At 47.1% G+C, this 14,632-nt stretch overlaps 1 protein-coding gene across 1 annotated transcript in view; it reads right to left on the bottom strand.

Moving 5' to 3' along the window:
* The window catches only part of ITGB5 (integrin subunit beta 5), a 61,328-nt gene extending 58,404 nt beyond the window's left edge, over positions 1–2,924 (bottom strand). The window contains exon 1 of the mRNA XM_034061397.1: positions 2,746–2,924. Within this exon, the coding sequence (XP_033917288.1) occupies positions 2,746–2,851 (106 nt within the window). The 5' untranslated portion in view covers positions 2,852–2,924. The remainder of the gene's footprint in view (positions 1–2,745) is intronic.
* Positions 2,925–14,632: the final 11,708 nt, after the last annotated feature.

The raw sequence follows: 14,632 nt of genomic DNA, 5'->3' as shown, positions 1-14,632 counted from the left end.
CCGAAAATGAAAAGTGGTGGCTGCCTGGGTCATTCCCATATGGGGCTGGGCTGTGAGCGCAGGAAACAGTGAATCAAGCTGGACAGCTGGAGGAAAACTTAGCATGCCTTAGGCTAAAAGCAAAAAGAGGATAAGTAGGTCCTGTCAGTAACTCTCAGTCATGGCTAAGGCATGACCGTGTCAGAGCCCTGTACTGATGGGTCTCTGCTGCCAGCAAGGTGGTTAACTCTAACCCGGGAGCACAATGTCCTGGACATTCGCTATGGCTCTCATTCAGATGGGCTGCTTGGGCCCATTCACACTGAACAAGAGCCTCCTTAGGCATTTATTTTTTTGCTGGCTGTTACCATGTAGCCAGGCATTTCATTACTTGTTCACATTCAGAAGTTATATTCCAGCCCCTGGATGTTGCAAGAGCTCAAAATACAAACAGGTAATATAAAACAAAATGTAACTTGTTTGACTGAGATTAACACTAGCACACATTACAACACAGCCCAAAGCCTCTCCTCAAGAGCTGCTGCTCCGGCCATCGTGCACAGGGTAACACAGCAAAAATAATGGGCTTCATAAAGCAAACACTTGTGTTCATAGCCTGGCTACCCAGCCCTGGCTCTCCCACAGCTCCACTTGCCCATCTGCATGGAAATAGCATAATATTTACCTCCGTTCATGACTGCTGGATTTTTGAGAGTTTACTTAGTAACAGTAATACCTGAATGAAATCCAAAGTCTCCTCCTTCCACCCGCTACCATGACCAAAGCAGCCCACGCTCCTGTGGCCAGCCATGGGGTGACATTCCTCTCAGTGGCAGCTTTTGAAGTTTCCAAGTATGCTTTTCTTTCCACTTTGGAGCAATACCAAACTGTTTCCAGAATTGTTGTGAAAACAGAATTTTGTGAAGCCCCCTGATTTTGGACTGAAATCTGAGCTTTTGGGGTTGGAGTTAAAACCAGGATTTTCCAGATGCGAGTCTTTGCTGTGCCATTCAGAATGGTCTTTCCTGAACTGGGCAAAGGAAGGACCTGAAGATGCTCATGCTGGTCCAGATCCTTCCAGATGCCAGGGCAAGTTACCTGGTAAGACTGGAAGAAATCCAGTCTGCTCTTTGATTCTGATACATTCAATGAAACCACTCCTGAACATCAACTAAACTTCTTATAATGGGGAAAATTCCATCCAGGATTTACTTTGGATTACTCTGGAGGAAAATAACCCACCCCTCCTGGACTGCTGAGCTCAGTACCCCAGGTCTATCACACTGATGCCACCGCGCTCCAAGATCTGCACCCTGTTTAGTTTTGCAGAACAGTATCCACCACAAAACTGAGACAAAAGGAGTCTCCAGACAACACCTCTCCCTTGGGCTGAGCTGCAAGAGAGCCCAGCAAAGAAGAGGAATACAGTGCATCCCATTATACAGCTGAGATTTTGATACATCAAACTACTGATGCAGAGCAAGATAGGAAACTTTTGTGAAAGGTACTTAATAAATTTACTTATAAAGATGCTCGAGGCATCTTTATGAGTAAATCAGACCTCATTTTAAACCTGTTCTGCAGGAAATCCTAGTTTGGGCAGCTCCTCAAACTGAGATGAATGTACTGGCTTGCTTGGGAGGAAAGAAAAGAAAAAAAGTGATGTACTTTGTTTTTTCTATAGCTAAGTGTGAAAAAAACCCCTCATTTTATTGATATAATAAGAAATGCAATAAGCATTCAAAAAGCCTCATCCTTGGGATGATCTGATGCACTCTTGAGCCATCAATTCTAAAGATCAAAGTTACAAAAGAAATAAATCAAAAAAAGCCAAGAAAGCATGTTCTGAGCTTTTTGCAATCACGTCACAGCACTCTGCAATGTGACCCTCTCCTTAAGATAACTCATGAGAACATTGAGCACTGAGAGCAAGTACCAGAATGGAGGACTTCGGCATTTGGTGCGCATCCCTCGTATAAAAAAGTTTCCCCAAGTGTTGAGAGAGGAGAGGAAACGGGTTTCCTGTGCGGCTTAAGCAGAGTCACAAACCACACTGCGTCCAGGAGCCGTGAGAGCATCCCCACGGGGGACAAGGATCACTCCCCGGCAGCAATAGATACTGGGGGAAACAGTGTGAGATGAGAGTGAGGGAACGATAAGGTGAAAGCGAAGAGATTGGTCCCTGGCAAAGGCTTGTGGCTTTCTGCTGCTCTCCCTCATCTAATCAATTAATACACACTGCTCAAACATCCCAGGGAAGTGCTTTTCCCTGAATAGAAGTGGTTATAGGTAGTTCCATTAAAGTATATACATAGACAGAAGTGTGTATATAGCTGCCCCACGCTTTTTAACACGAAGGTGTCAGATCCTGCCCAGCAACACCCAAGGATGCGGTCCATGCGCTGCTGAAGAGCGGGTCCCCCCGACCCACAACATGGGGCACGGCTGGCGGGGGTGTGCGAGATGCAGCCCGCCGGCGCTGCCCGGGCCCAGAGGGGAAGCGCAGAGCCCCGGCACCGGCCTCCCGCAGGGCGGGGGGGCAGCGCGCTGCGTCCCGCCGGCACCGGGGCTGGAGAGGGAACAAACTGGCGCGCACGCGAAGCAGAGCGCGAGGCGCTGAGAGCGGGACTGGGGCAGGCGAAGAAGGGGAAAGAGAAGAGGAAAACCTACATCCCGCAACAAAAGTGCACCGCAGTGGGTTTGGGGGATAATCCGCCTTCCGGGGAGGCGTTTGCAGGGCCCGGAGCGGAGCGGAGCGGCCCTTACCTCTGCCGGGCTGCAGCGGGGCGGCCAGGAGGAGGAGGCGGAGGAAGAGGAGCGGGGGGGGCCGGCGGGCGGCGGCGGGGGCCGGCAGCCCCCCTTGGCGGGGCATAGTCCGGGCGGCCGGGGCGGCCGGGCAGCCCTTCCCGGCCGGGCCCTCCCCGCCGCCTTTTGTGCAGCCGCGGCGGCGGAGGAGGAGGCGGGGGCGGCGCCGCGGAGCGGCCCCGGGGGCGGCGGCGGGACGGGACGGGACGGGACGGGACGGGACGGAATGGGACGCGTGTCTGTGTGTGTGTCCGTGCGCCGGTCCCGCTCCCGGGGGTGCGCTGCCACCTCCCCGCCCCGCCGCGCAGGGAGGCGGAACCCCGTCCCGCGGAGCGGGCACAGGCCGGCACGGCCTGGCCCACGCACACGTGTGGATGTGTGTTCACAGGGACGGGCACACACACGGACTACATAGGCACACACAGTCGCACGCGTACGTGCGTGCCTGCATCACATATATACATGCATGCACATTCCATGCACGCAGATGCATACACCCACCTGCATACACACACATGCATGCGTGGACCTGCCCACAGATGCCTGCATATGTGCACACACACGTGCATACCTTTCACAGACACACACACAGAGGTGCGCATACAGGGGACACCCCAACACGCATCTATGGGCAGACGTGCACAGTGTGCACAGACACATGGACACACAGATGACACACATGCGTAGGTATCCAGAGGCACATCAGTAATGTGCGTCCTCCTCTCCTGGCTCACAGCAGGGCTTGCACCCATTTCCCCACGGGTCAGTGGCTGCTCTTACATGGCATTTTCCTGCTTCAGAGATTTTCTCTGTGCAAACAAGCTGTGGCCATCTGTTAAAGGACTCTCTGAGCAAGGGCATCCAGGCAGCACTGCCCTGCCTGCCGGCTTTTTGGCATTTCCCACACACCCACTGCTTGTCCCTGGTGGGATGGGACGTCAACACTACAGATCTAAAGGAAATGGCAGATTTACGACTGTGTTTGGGTTGGTAGGGAGATTTCCATTCTGTTTTTAAAAGAAATCATAAATCAACTGTACAGCTGATCACTGATTTTAAAGGCAATTTATAGTAACAGTTAACTACCCGTGGCCTGCAGACCTTCATGCCACTGTAGCATAATGTCTACTAGATCTCACTGTTAGATATTGCTTAAAGCACATGCTCTCAATCCAATATGTTGCTTTGCTGTTGTCAGAAAGAAATGATAAACTGTAATGCCACCTGCCAAAATTTCCCCTTATTTGCACTACTTCCAACGCTGCTTTCATAAACCTCGGTGATTTCTTCAGCCTCTCCATACCCCTAGGAGATACCAGTTTGGATTTAAAGTGACTATTTGCTGTCTTAGGAAATACCCGCTACAAAAGTTGTAACATTTTAGCTGACCTGGTGCTGCTAGATCAGAGTGACTCCTCCTGTGCCTGTAGGAGCCGTGCAATACTGTTTGCAAAGAGAACAAAAATATTACTAAATGCCTCACCAAAAATGCTGCTGTGGTAGGAATGTGGTGCGTGGGCCAGGCTGTGACCTACACATTCCTCTCAAGCTGATGGCTGTGTGTGGGGAAAGGAGCAGCATCAGCTCTCCTTCCTATCCCAAGAGCATGATAAGGTGCATCCCATCATCCCTTATTAATAATAAGACTAATACTGCTCAGGTTGTGACTGACTGACCTGGAAATGCATGATGTGGTGTGCAGGGACTTCAAAGTGGGGTCTTCCTCTGTGGTCTATTTTTAGTATTTCTGTGAAAAGAAAGAAAATGAAATGCAGAACCTGCATCTGAATGAGATAAAGTACCTGATGTAAGCCTTAATGATCAGAGTACCCTCATATAGACCTAGAAATCCCTTCTCAGATCTTCTGGCCATGATCAAGTACCCTGAGACACAACATGTACAAACATACCTAGACAAACTTGTGTGTGAGAGCTTTAATCACCCTGGTCTTAGGAGCAGGGAGACCCCCATCCCTTGTCCCACCTGTCTCATTCCTCATCCTTCATCCCTGTGTCCTGCCATGCTGTCTGGACAATACGGGGGGAAGGAGCAGATGCATAGGAGCAAGTGACAAGTGAACACGAGGAAGAAAGGAAAAGCAGGGGAGGAAGAAACTACTTGGAGGGAAGAAAACCACCTTGTGAAACTTGGCTGTGGCATCTCAGCTAGAGTAGCAGGGAAGAGGACTTGAGGAAGAGGAGGATGACTTTCAGAAGGAATATTCTGCAGAAGGACTAGAGCCAGGAGAGGCATAGGAGCTCACCAGTCACCAGTTATACTTAGCTAGGCTCATAAGAGGTTGAGCACCTGCCCTTGCTTTCCATGGGTGCCTGTGGCACTGCTGCAAGAACCTGATACACAGGCTGACCTCACCCTACAGCCCCCATGAGAAACCCCTGAGCAAAGGCAGGTCAGGAGCTGCTACTACACAGTTTTGAATCACAGGCTATTGTCAGTGCTCAGCATTTGCTATCAGTCATGTACTCTTATTATTGTATTTTTCAAGCCAAACCTTCGTGAAGGTCCCACAGATACATGTCTGTGAGACATCACATATATCTCATCCCAGTAGATGACCAACAGACTACAGTGTGGGCTAAGGCTTTACAGGGAAAGATTTCCCAGAGCTTCAGGGGATGAAGTACTGTGACTTCCCCAATAAGGACTACGTTAATACCCTTTTCTGAAGCCAGAAGTACACTCTTGCCTCCCCATGCAGCAGCAAAAGGGGATGCAATTGCACTGATGACCAAGTAAGCAGCTGTAAGCTGAAGAGGGAGATTCTGTGGTGATTGAGCATGGGGGATGCCCATCATGAGGTGGGCAGCTCAGCTCCGGAGAAGCAGGCAGCCTTGTGTCTCTGAGGTTAGCCAGGGACCAAGAAATTGAACATCACCAGAGGCATTGTATGGCCTGAAATGAGGTCCTCAGAGAGGCTTTTTGTGTAAATCCTCCCTGCGTGCTGATGGTGAGTGCTCTGAAATGATGTTCTGGCTAGTTTTTTGGAGTCAAGAATGAGGTGGCAGTAGGTACCCAAGAAGAAGATTGCCTGCATGCATGAAACCAGATAAACTCTTCATCTTCCTCCTGAGATTATCTTGTGCTGAATAAGGGACTGAGAAAAAAACCTCTTATTGCCTGTGTGTTAACAAGATGATTAAAGACAAAGGGATCATAGAAACCAGCAGAAGAGTTTGAGGCAGCAGCACAATTTTGGGATGGGAACCTAATGAAGATCTCTATCTTCTGGGAATTGTGAAAGGATGAACTGCAACAAAGTCACTCTTGATCTCCAGGAACAGCCGTCAGCACTACTCATGTCTTTTCTCTGTTGACCATCATTTCTCCTGTATACAGAATGCCATTCTGGATGGGACTAAGATCTCTCGGACTCCTTTAAGTATTTTGGTGCCACAGAGACCCTTGAACTTGGGTTTGAGTATTGCTGCACGGTTCTGCTGGAACAGGGAGAGGAAAACCCCTGGGCTGGAAATGCCTGATCTTTGTGCTTGCATTGTTATCACTTGCATTTTTAAGCTATGGTCAAAGCAGGACATAAACCCAGTGTGCCTGACCTAAGCACGCATTTGCAAGTGGTGCAATTGCAAGATAGTTCTTTGGCTCCTTTATCATCAGTCAAAACAAATAAAATGCTTTATCAGGGATACTTCGGGTGGTTTAAAGATAGGTTTTCATTATCGTATCTTTCTCGTGGCAGGAAGGGTGGATAAAAGCATCTGAGTCATGTCTAGATGTCTACCATGGCACTGAAGAGGTTCTAAATCTTCAATGATTACTCCTTTTTCTGCACCAATCTGATCAAAATGCTGGTCCCAGGGCCCCAGCCCATGGCCACAGCCTGTTTCAGGGTGACACACCACCTCTGCTTTAATGTTTCACAAAATTTTCACTTGATTCTGCAGTAAAATCCTGGGACATCTCCAGCTTTCTCCCAGTTCTAGACTCTGTCACACTAGGGTTGCAACTTACTAGCATTTCCATCTGGAAGAGACGTCTCCTCACTGGTAACTCATGATAACTTCATTGTTGGATATAACTCATTCAACCACTGTGTCTGCAGTAAGTTCAGAAGCCAAAGGATCTCAGACACAGCTCTCTAGTGTGCCAGAAAGACCAGCTAAGATTACCTGTTTCCAGAAGTCAGAGTGAAGCTGGTGATGGCTGGACAAGTAATCCAGATGCAGCCTGGCCTTGGGCATCACCAGCATGCAGCATATCCTTAATGCCCCTCAGTCCTTTGGTCCAAGCAGCTCTCCAAACAACAAAAGATGTGCAAAACTGGAACCTATATGATGATGATGAAGCTGGGCTGAAATAAGGTTTTAATAAAAAAGAGTTTGGGGGGAGCTAGGGTCAAACTGGGGCATAAGATCAGGGATATGAAAAAAAACACAAACTTTTTTGAACCTTGGGAGTCTTCACCACATTACAAACAATTTGTGAACTAGGAAAGCACTTTGTCTTCCTTTCCAGTTCCTTACCATGCTGTTTGCCAGATCCTTTTGGCTGCACTGTGACGGCAAGTGAGGACACAGAGAGACACAGGCACTGTGCAGTTTTGCCATCCTTATGCTGCCTTCCCCCTATGCCAGCCCACAGACCTGGCAGCTGGGGTTTTCCCAAACATGGCAAAACTTTGTCTCTTGATTTTTCCATGAAAACTACAAAAAAATCGAATCCACAAAAAATTCTTGTCAGTAAGAGACAACGACCACATGCCAAAAAATGGCAATCACGAATATCATCCTTTCTTATGTGCTATCCTCCTGCTAAAGAGGTAGTGCATGTTGCGGCTGCCTGCTACAAAAATAGATATAAAAATATCTGTGTTTACCATCTGAGGGCCACCCTCTCTTCTCAGCTACTCAAGAGCAATTACCTAACTCTTGATCTTCTGGGAAGTAGAGAATGGCACCTAAAGTTGTCTTGCCAAGTTTTGTCCCTCTCCTACATGAAAAAGGGAAGGGTTCAATATAAATCTCTGCGCAAGTCCATGCCTGGAGCTGCTGAGTTGGAAAGCGAGGGAGGTACACAGGGGAGATTTTCCTCACGCTTCTAAGGTGCATAAACTTGAGTCTTTCAAACAGTGATGGTGGAGGAAGCCCAAACTTCACAAGTTTTGTTGTTTCTACAGCTCTCGGCGCACGCTGCGGGCCACTTGGCTGCCTGAATGGCTGTTTTCAGGAGGGGCTCACTGACATACTGAAGCAAAATGGGTGTTGAATGTCTCCAGCCATAAACCACCTCTACAAATATGCCCCAGTCCCTGGAGTTAAGAAGCATGCCATCAGACAGGCATGAGGATGCCCAAGGCTGCGACACAGGAGAGAGTTAAAAATTAGCAGCTCACTGGAAAGCTGACTGTGGTCTCTGTTAATGGTTAGCTCCATGTAAAATGTGCTCATTAAAACATTTTGCCTTTCCTGCAAAAGCAAAGAGCCAGCTCCATCTTGTGGCCAGAGACTTTTCCAAGTCGCAGAGGGGAGGGAGCAGGAGGAGGGTTTGACAGCCTGAAGGTCCGTCTCTACCGCCTTGCACGGTGCATTCAATATTCTCTCTTCCTGCACATCTGGGGAGAGACTTTTTAGCAGTGCCTGTTGCGATAGGACAAGGGGGGTGGTTTTAAACAAATGAGGGGAGATTCAGGATGGATGTGGAGGAAAAAAATTACAAGGGTGGTAAAACACTGGTAAAAACCTGATCTAGATAAAACACTGGCACAGGTTGCCCAGGGAGGTGCTGGATGCCCCATCCCTGGAGACATTGAAGGGCAGGCTGAATGTGGTTCTGAGCAACCTGATCTAGTTGGAGATGTCTCTGCTTATTGCAGGGGGGTCGGACTAGATGGCCTTTGAAGGTCCCTTCCAACCCAAACTGTTCTATGATTCTATGACCTTGCCTCAAATAAACTGGACCCATTTTGATTAGTACTCAGGGACAGCCACAAAAGCTGGCAGTACTTATTGGGTGCACTTAGCAGAAGGTTTCTCATAAATGGAAAGCCTGAAGAGATTCCCTGTGTGCATGCATCTGGGGGTAACATCATTAAATATTATTTAAGATGTTAGCAGGTAGAGCCAGCTAGGCTCGGCTTCACTCAGATCTCTGGCAAAATTCCCCCTGAACAGAGGTCCCAGGTGCCTGAGTGAGCTGAGAGCTCTGGAGGTATGAATGGTTTTCTGAGAAATTCACCCTAGATCTATGCGGTTTGAGCCTCCAATGCCCCATGCAGCTTTTTCAAATCTCAGCCGACACTTGGCTATTTAATCACTACTTGAAATAAATCACTGCGCTCTGGTTTTTTGCTTATTTTTCTGGTAAATGGTTTCTGCCCAGCATGAGCTTGCTGCAGAGCCTGTTCACACCAGCCTTGGAAGGACAAAGCAGTTGAGAAATGATGGAAAGTCTACAAGGAAAGACCTTGCTTTGAGAAGAATAATAACATACTGTTACATATGTGCAACACAAGCCTTGCTTCATTTCTAGGAATGATATACAGACACAGGTCCACAATTCCTCCCCAAGGACCCCTATTCCCATTAATATCGGTACAAGTTAGACATCAAAATACCTGCCTGGACTTGACCCCTGATTCCTACCAATTTAAACATTCCTCTGCTTGAGAGGGAATTAGGTACCTTAGCACTGTAATAACCTCTTGAATTCGTTGGCTGTCCCAGGTATGAAACATTTTTTATAATTTTTGGCTTATTTACCCCATGAAAGGTTCTCTATGGATAAGAGACTTTGGAGAAAGACACTTTTCCAAAGTCTCATTTAAGCAGCAGACTTTATTTCCCCAGCTACATCAGGATATCCATGATGAAAGGAGAGGCAGAAATTCCCTAATGTTTAAGGATGCTTTTCAGCTGGCATGGGGCAGGCAACAAGGACACCCACAAGGGTGTAGGGGAGCCATCTCAGGAGGGCTGAGAGCTTTCCTCACCCTCTCCACCCCACCCAGACATGTCAGATATTACTCTAGGAAGCTGTTAATGTCACTTTGGAAAATGTACTGCCAAAGCAATAGCCAAACTGGGAACCCAGCTGGGAAGAATGTCCCTCAGGGTGCTACCAGATGGACTAGTGTTTCAGAACAGGCTAGGTAAAAAAAAAGAAAATGCCTGGTTGCCATAGATGCCCCCACAAAGCAATGCTGGTCCCTCCACAGCCCTCTCTGGAGTAATGGGCAAAACTGCTTATTCCTTTCAGTGCCCTATTTTCCACTTTCTGGCCTTGCAAGTCTTCCAGCTCCCCTGGGGAAATCTACAATGTTTGAGCCACAGCTGGGCAGAGATTTTCTCTCTGCTCCCCTTAATGTTGCCTATCTTGGAAGGTGCCATAGGGGTCACCCCAGGGGCCTGGGGACACTGCCAGGGGACTGGGACAGGGAGAAGCAAGTGAGGCACAGCTCCTTTGCAAACTGTTTTGCTTCCACCAAGAAGGGGATGGTGGGAGCTGTTGTTCTGGGTTTACTTTTCATGGAGAGAGGTATAGACTTTGCTCTCCAGAAGTTGCTTTTTGGAGCTTGCGTGTGAAGGCAGCACCTTTCCAGCTAAAAAGCTGGAAGCATTTTGCATTCTTCTGAGTTACCTGCTTGTGAAATTTTCCCCTTGTTTCTTTTACAAGGCTGTTTTTATATAAACAGTAAGAAGCCCCTGGTACGGCACCTTACCCTCCTCTCCATGGTTTATGAACAGCCTGGGCATAATTAGGGCACACAAAACAAACTATGTATTCACACCCCAGACATCACCATTCAGACTGTATTGCCGTTGAATAGGGCAAGTCATGAGTTCAGAAAGTGATAAACGATCCCCTGTCCCAGGCTGTCCCTCCAGCCCCAGGCTGTGCTCCCAGGTCTGCAACATGAGGGACTATCTTGGGGGCCTGGCTCCTACAGCACCTTCCTCCAGCATCGCCATTTTCTCATCCTGTTGTTAGAGGGCACACCTCTGTCATGCATTTGCATCCTTGAATTTGCCTAATCTCTTTCTGAACATGCAGATAACAGCATCTGTAACCCCTGTGGCACAATGTTCACTAGCCATACCTGTATAGTTTTTTTAGTGTCTGCTTTATATTGATGTCCTTTAGCTTTTCATACCCCCAGATGGGTGTTTGGTTGCCACCTTGAGTCTAAGGCTAAGTGAGTCTATGGGGTGTGATGGGCTAGTTGCGCCTGGGAGCACAGCTGGGTACCGCAGCCCCCATTGTCGCTGGGCTGTGCTGCTCCTCTGGGTTTCCTGGGTCAGTGCCACCTAGTCCTGGTCACTTATTAACAGCCACTTTATCTATTTGACCTTATATTACCTGTTACCTAGTTACTCCACTTACTTTCCTTTACTTCTGCTACCTCTTTGCTCCATGTTAACTTTTTACTTCAGATATCTCTGGCTCCTACAGCTGACCTGCTGCAGTGTCACAGATATGGGAAGCTCCCCAACAGCTTCAGCTGCAAAAACAGCCACAGACAAATCACTGAGCTTTTCTGCTACATCTTCATCATCCCCATCTGCTCTTTTTATACCCTGGTCATCAGCAATCCCACCAATTTCCTAAACTGCCTCTGTGGGTTTGATATATTTAAAGAGCCTTTTATCAGCAGTTAGAGCATCCTTTTCAAGGCAATTTACTGCTTATTTTTAGCTCTATTAATTTCCCGTTGCACTGTGACCTGACATGTTTTATCAGTTTCCCTGTTCTTAGACCACTTTAGGCTTTTAGGGTTGGGTTTAGGTGTTTTTTTTTTTCTTAGTTTCTGCAAAAATCAGTATCTTCAGCTCCCACTCCAAAACCTGAGAGAAATCAATTTAATACTTCTGGGAACCATCAAGAAGCAAAAGCTGCTTCATCTGCAAACACCAGACACAAGGCTTCAAAACAGAGAGCATTACTGGGCTAAAAAAAAAAAGAAAAAGGGTGAAGGCTGGGAAGTTGGGAAAAAATAGCATTGGCTAATTAAAAAGATTGATGACTTTGCGGTTGTCAAGTTTGGCAAGTGTCAGTCCTCCTCTACGGGTTAGCAGATGAAAGAGGCAATGCTAGGGGTGCCTTGCTTGCCTTTCTGTGTTTGCTGGCCCTGGGCTAACAAACCCTGAATTTCAAGCAGGATCCTCTCTCTCCGGGTTGTGCCAGAGACCAGTCACCCTCCTGAGCCTGGGATGAAGACAAGGTGGTCCCACCAAAACCAGCTAAGGACAGTGATGTTCACTGGGGCATCTGCGTGGGTCCCTTCAGCCCTCACCTGTGATTCCCTAAAAGCTCTCTGTACCCATGGTTTCTGTTGGGGAAGCCATTCCTAGAGAGCAGGGGAGCACTTCTTGCTAGAGGAGAGGATTCTTTTCCCTTACCCATGCTTCCTGGATTGGAAAGAGTGCTCTCATTCACCTTGAAAACAGTATCTTACCTTCATTGCTCTTACTTGTTTATGCCTCCAGCTTGGCATGTCACATGCAGGATCTAGGTATAAACAGTCTCATAAAGGAAACAAGGTGTGGTTTTCACCAGCAAGTAATCAGAAAACTGTAAAATGCTTCCTGCTTTCAGGCCTGAAAGGTGCTGCCTTTCACATGCAAATTTGGATGCTGGGCTTTGGTGAGGGGTGTGTGGTTGCAGAGCTTTACATCTTATTTTTGAGCTGGTTTCAGGCATAAGCAGTGCAAATGGCACAAGATCCAGCAGGTCTGATTAAGCCCATCTTTACCCCACCATCCTGCCATGTTACTGTGGCACAGCTCCTCTGAGACAGCTGCCCAGGCCCAAGCTCTTATCCCACCACTATCCACAGCACCATACCTCTCCACTGCCACCCCGCATCACTTGAGTATGCTCAGGTGTATCCAGTGGCGTGGTACTTAAGTGAATCCAATGTATCCATACAAGTATGTGCTATAACTACACAAGCTCAGTCCATGCTAATTAGTACATCTCCATGCGTATGTGCAAAGCAATTACACTCTCCAGTGTAGTTTTTGGAGGAGGATAAAAGTAAGTGCAGACTAGAGTGGCACCATCTTCCACCGTCCTCTGTGGATCACCTGCCAGCAGGACATCCTGCGTCTCTGGAGAGAAAACGCATGGGAGATCCCAGGAGATGAAACGAGTTTTGGCAGTTCTCTGAAGCCTCTTGCCATGGCTGTGGGCATCTCATCTCTCACACTGACAGATGAGGACAGCATTCAACTCCCCTTTCTCCGGCTTTTGAAGGATGGGCTGCTGAAACAAAGCATGAGCCAAATGGTGGCAGTCATAAAACACCACAAAGACTTATTTTCCATGATGACATTTCCCAACAGAATTACACGTTGCTAATAGCCAAACAGAAGAGAAATATCTGAAAATTTGCCTTTTCAGTATAGAATTCCAGTCCAGATAAAATAGCTGTAGCTACCTTTGAAATGCCAGAGTAGTAGTGTTACATCAGGTTCTGATAACCCCTCCCCAGCACAGGCTAAATAAGAGCCGACTGCAGTTGCAGAAGTTAGCTTTGAGCTAGAGCAATGAAAACACCTATGTAGTTAAATGACACAAGCACCTGACTAGTTTTGCTCCTTTTATTACCAGTGACAGCAAACATCTAGATATCACATCCTCAATAAAGTTCTGCTGCATTAAAGTTTCAGTTACTGCTGAGCTTTCAGCTGCATCTCCAACTGCTGTTGGTTTGCAGAAGAATAAGAGATAACACTTAATAGTCTTTCCATAGGCCTATGCAGCAGGCTACTGTTACATGTATTTTAAGGATCCTCTGCACTAAACTGATAGAATCTGCAATTAACTTCAGTGAAAGACCATGATGTATGGGCTTGTTCTTGATAAAGAAAAAAACCTATTACACTCCATGTAACCCTCAGTTCCAGTCTGCTGTGTTAAGCAGGGGAAGAGCAGGTATCTAAGCAATAGCAGCTGGCTGAACCAAGTAAGTCTACACTGAGCTTCGTGACTTCTTTTGTCATTTGTTCTGCCTGTATCCCACCCATTTTTCAACTGGAAGAAAGAAACAGCCTAAACCCAGGAAGATAACAGAACTAAAGTTGCGCCTTTTCTCACCAGGCTACTTTTGAACTGCTCCCATTGCAGGCAGTTCAGAGAGCTGGCTCTATCTTCCTTTGCTAGAGAAGCCATATGAGGAAGATCAGGACTGGTTAATTCTCAATTTTCAATTGCATAGCTGGTGAGTGGGAGCCGGTTTTGATCACCGAGAACACTAGAACAACCCATTTGCATGCACATCCTGGTAACTTCTTCAGCCTCACACAGTGTTTTCTACCACTGGCCCCATATTTGTCATTTAAGGTGAAAGACAATTCCTTTTTAGTTGTGCGACATTAACAGACCCATACACACAAAGCTGCCATCACAGAGAGCAGCTTGGCCAGCATTTTCAAAGCTGACCAAGTTGCACTAACTACCCAGTTCCCACCAAAAAGTAATTACAGAAAAATGGTGCCTGCCTTAAAACACTAAACACTTTAACTTCATTAATATCTAACACTATTTCTGATCAGAACCTCTGACTGAAAGCTGGGTGCTGATTAAACCAGTCTGTGCACACTTGCATCTAAACCCTGCACAAGCTGTAACATAAAACAGTCTCTGGAGCTGTAAGATACCCTACTTACACCACTGGGAAGCAATATAAAAAAGCCTTGGTACTGTGAAACAATAATGTTTAATAGGAAAAATTTTAATAGGAAAAGTTAAAAACCAAAACACAAAACATAACATGGAATTCAGCGATGCTGTAAATGAGCCTTACCTTTAAATGTATGTAGATATTTGTGTATATATATATTATATATATATATTCACAGAAATGTTAAT

Source organism: Melopsittacus undulatus, chromosome 4 (assembly GCF_012275295.1).
Source record: "Melopsittacus undulatus isolate bMelUnd1 chromosome 4, bMelUnd1.mat.Z, whole genome shotgun sequence".
NCBI lineage: Eukaryota > Metazoa > Chordata > Aves > Psittaciformes > Psittaculidae > Melopsittacus > Melopsittacus undulatus.
This window is presented reverse-complemented; position numbering and strand designations above follow the sequence as displayed.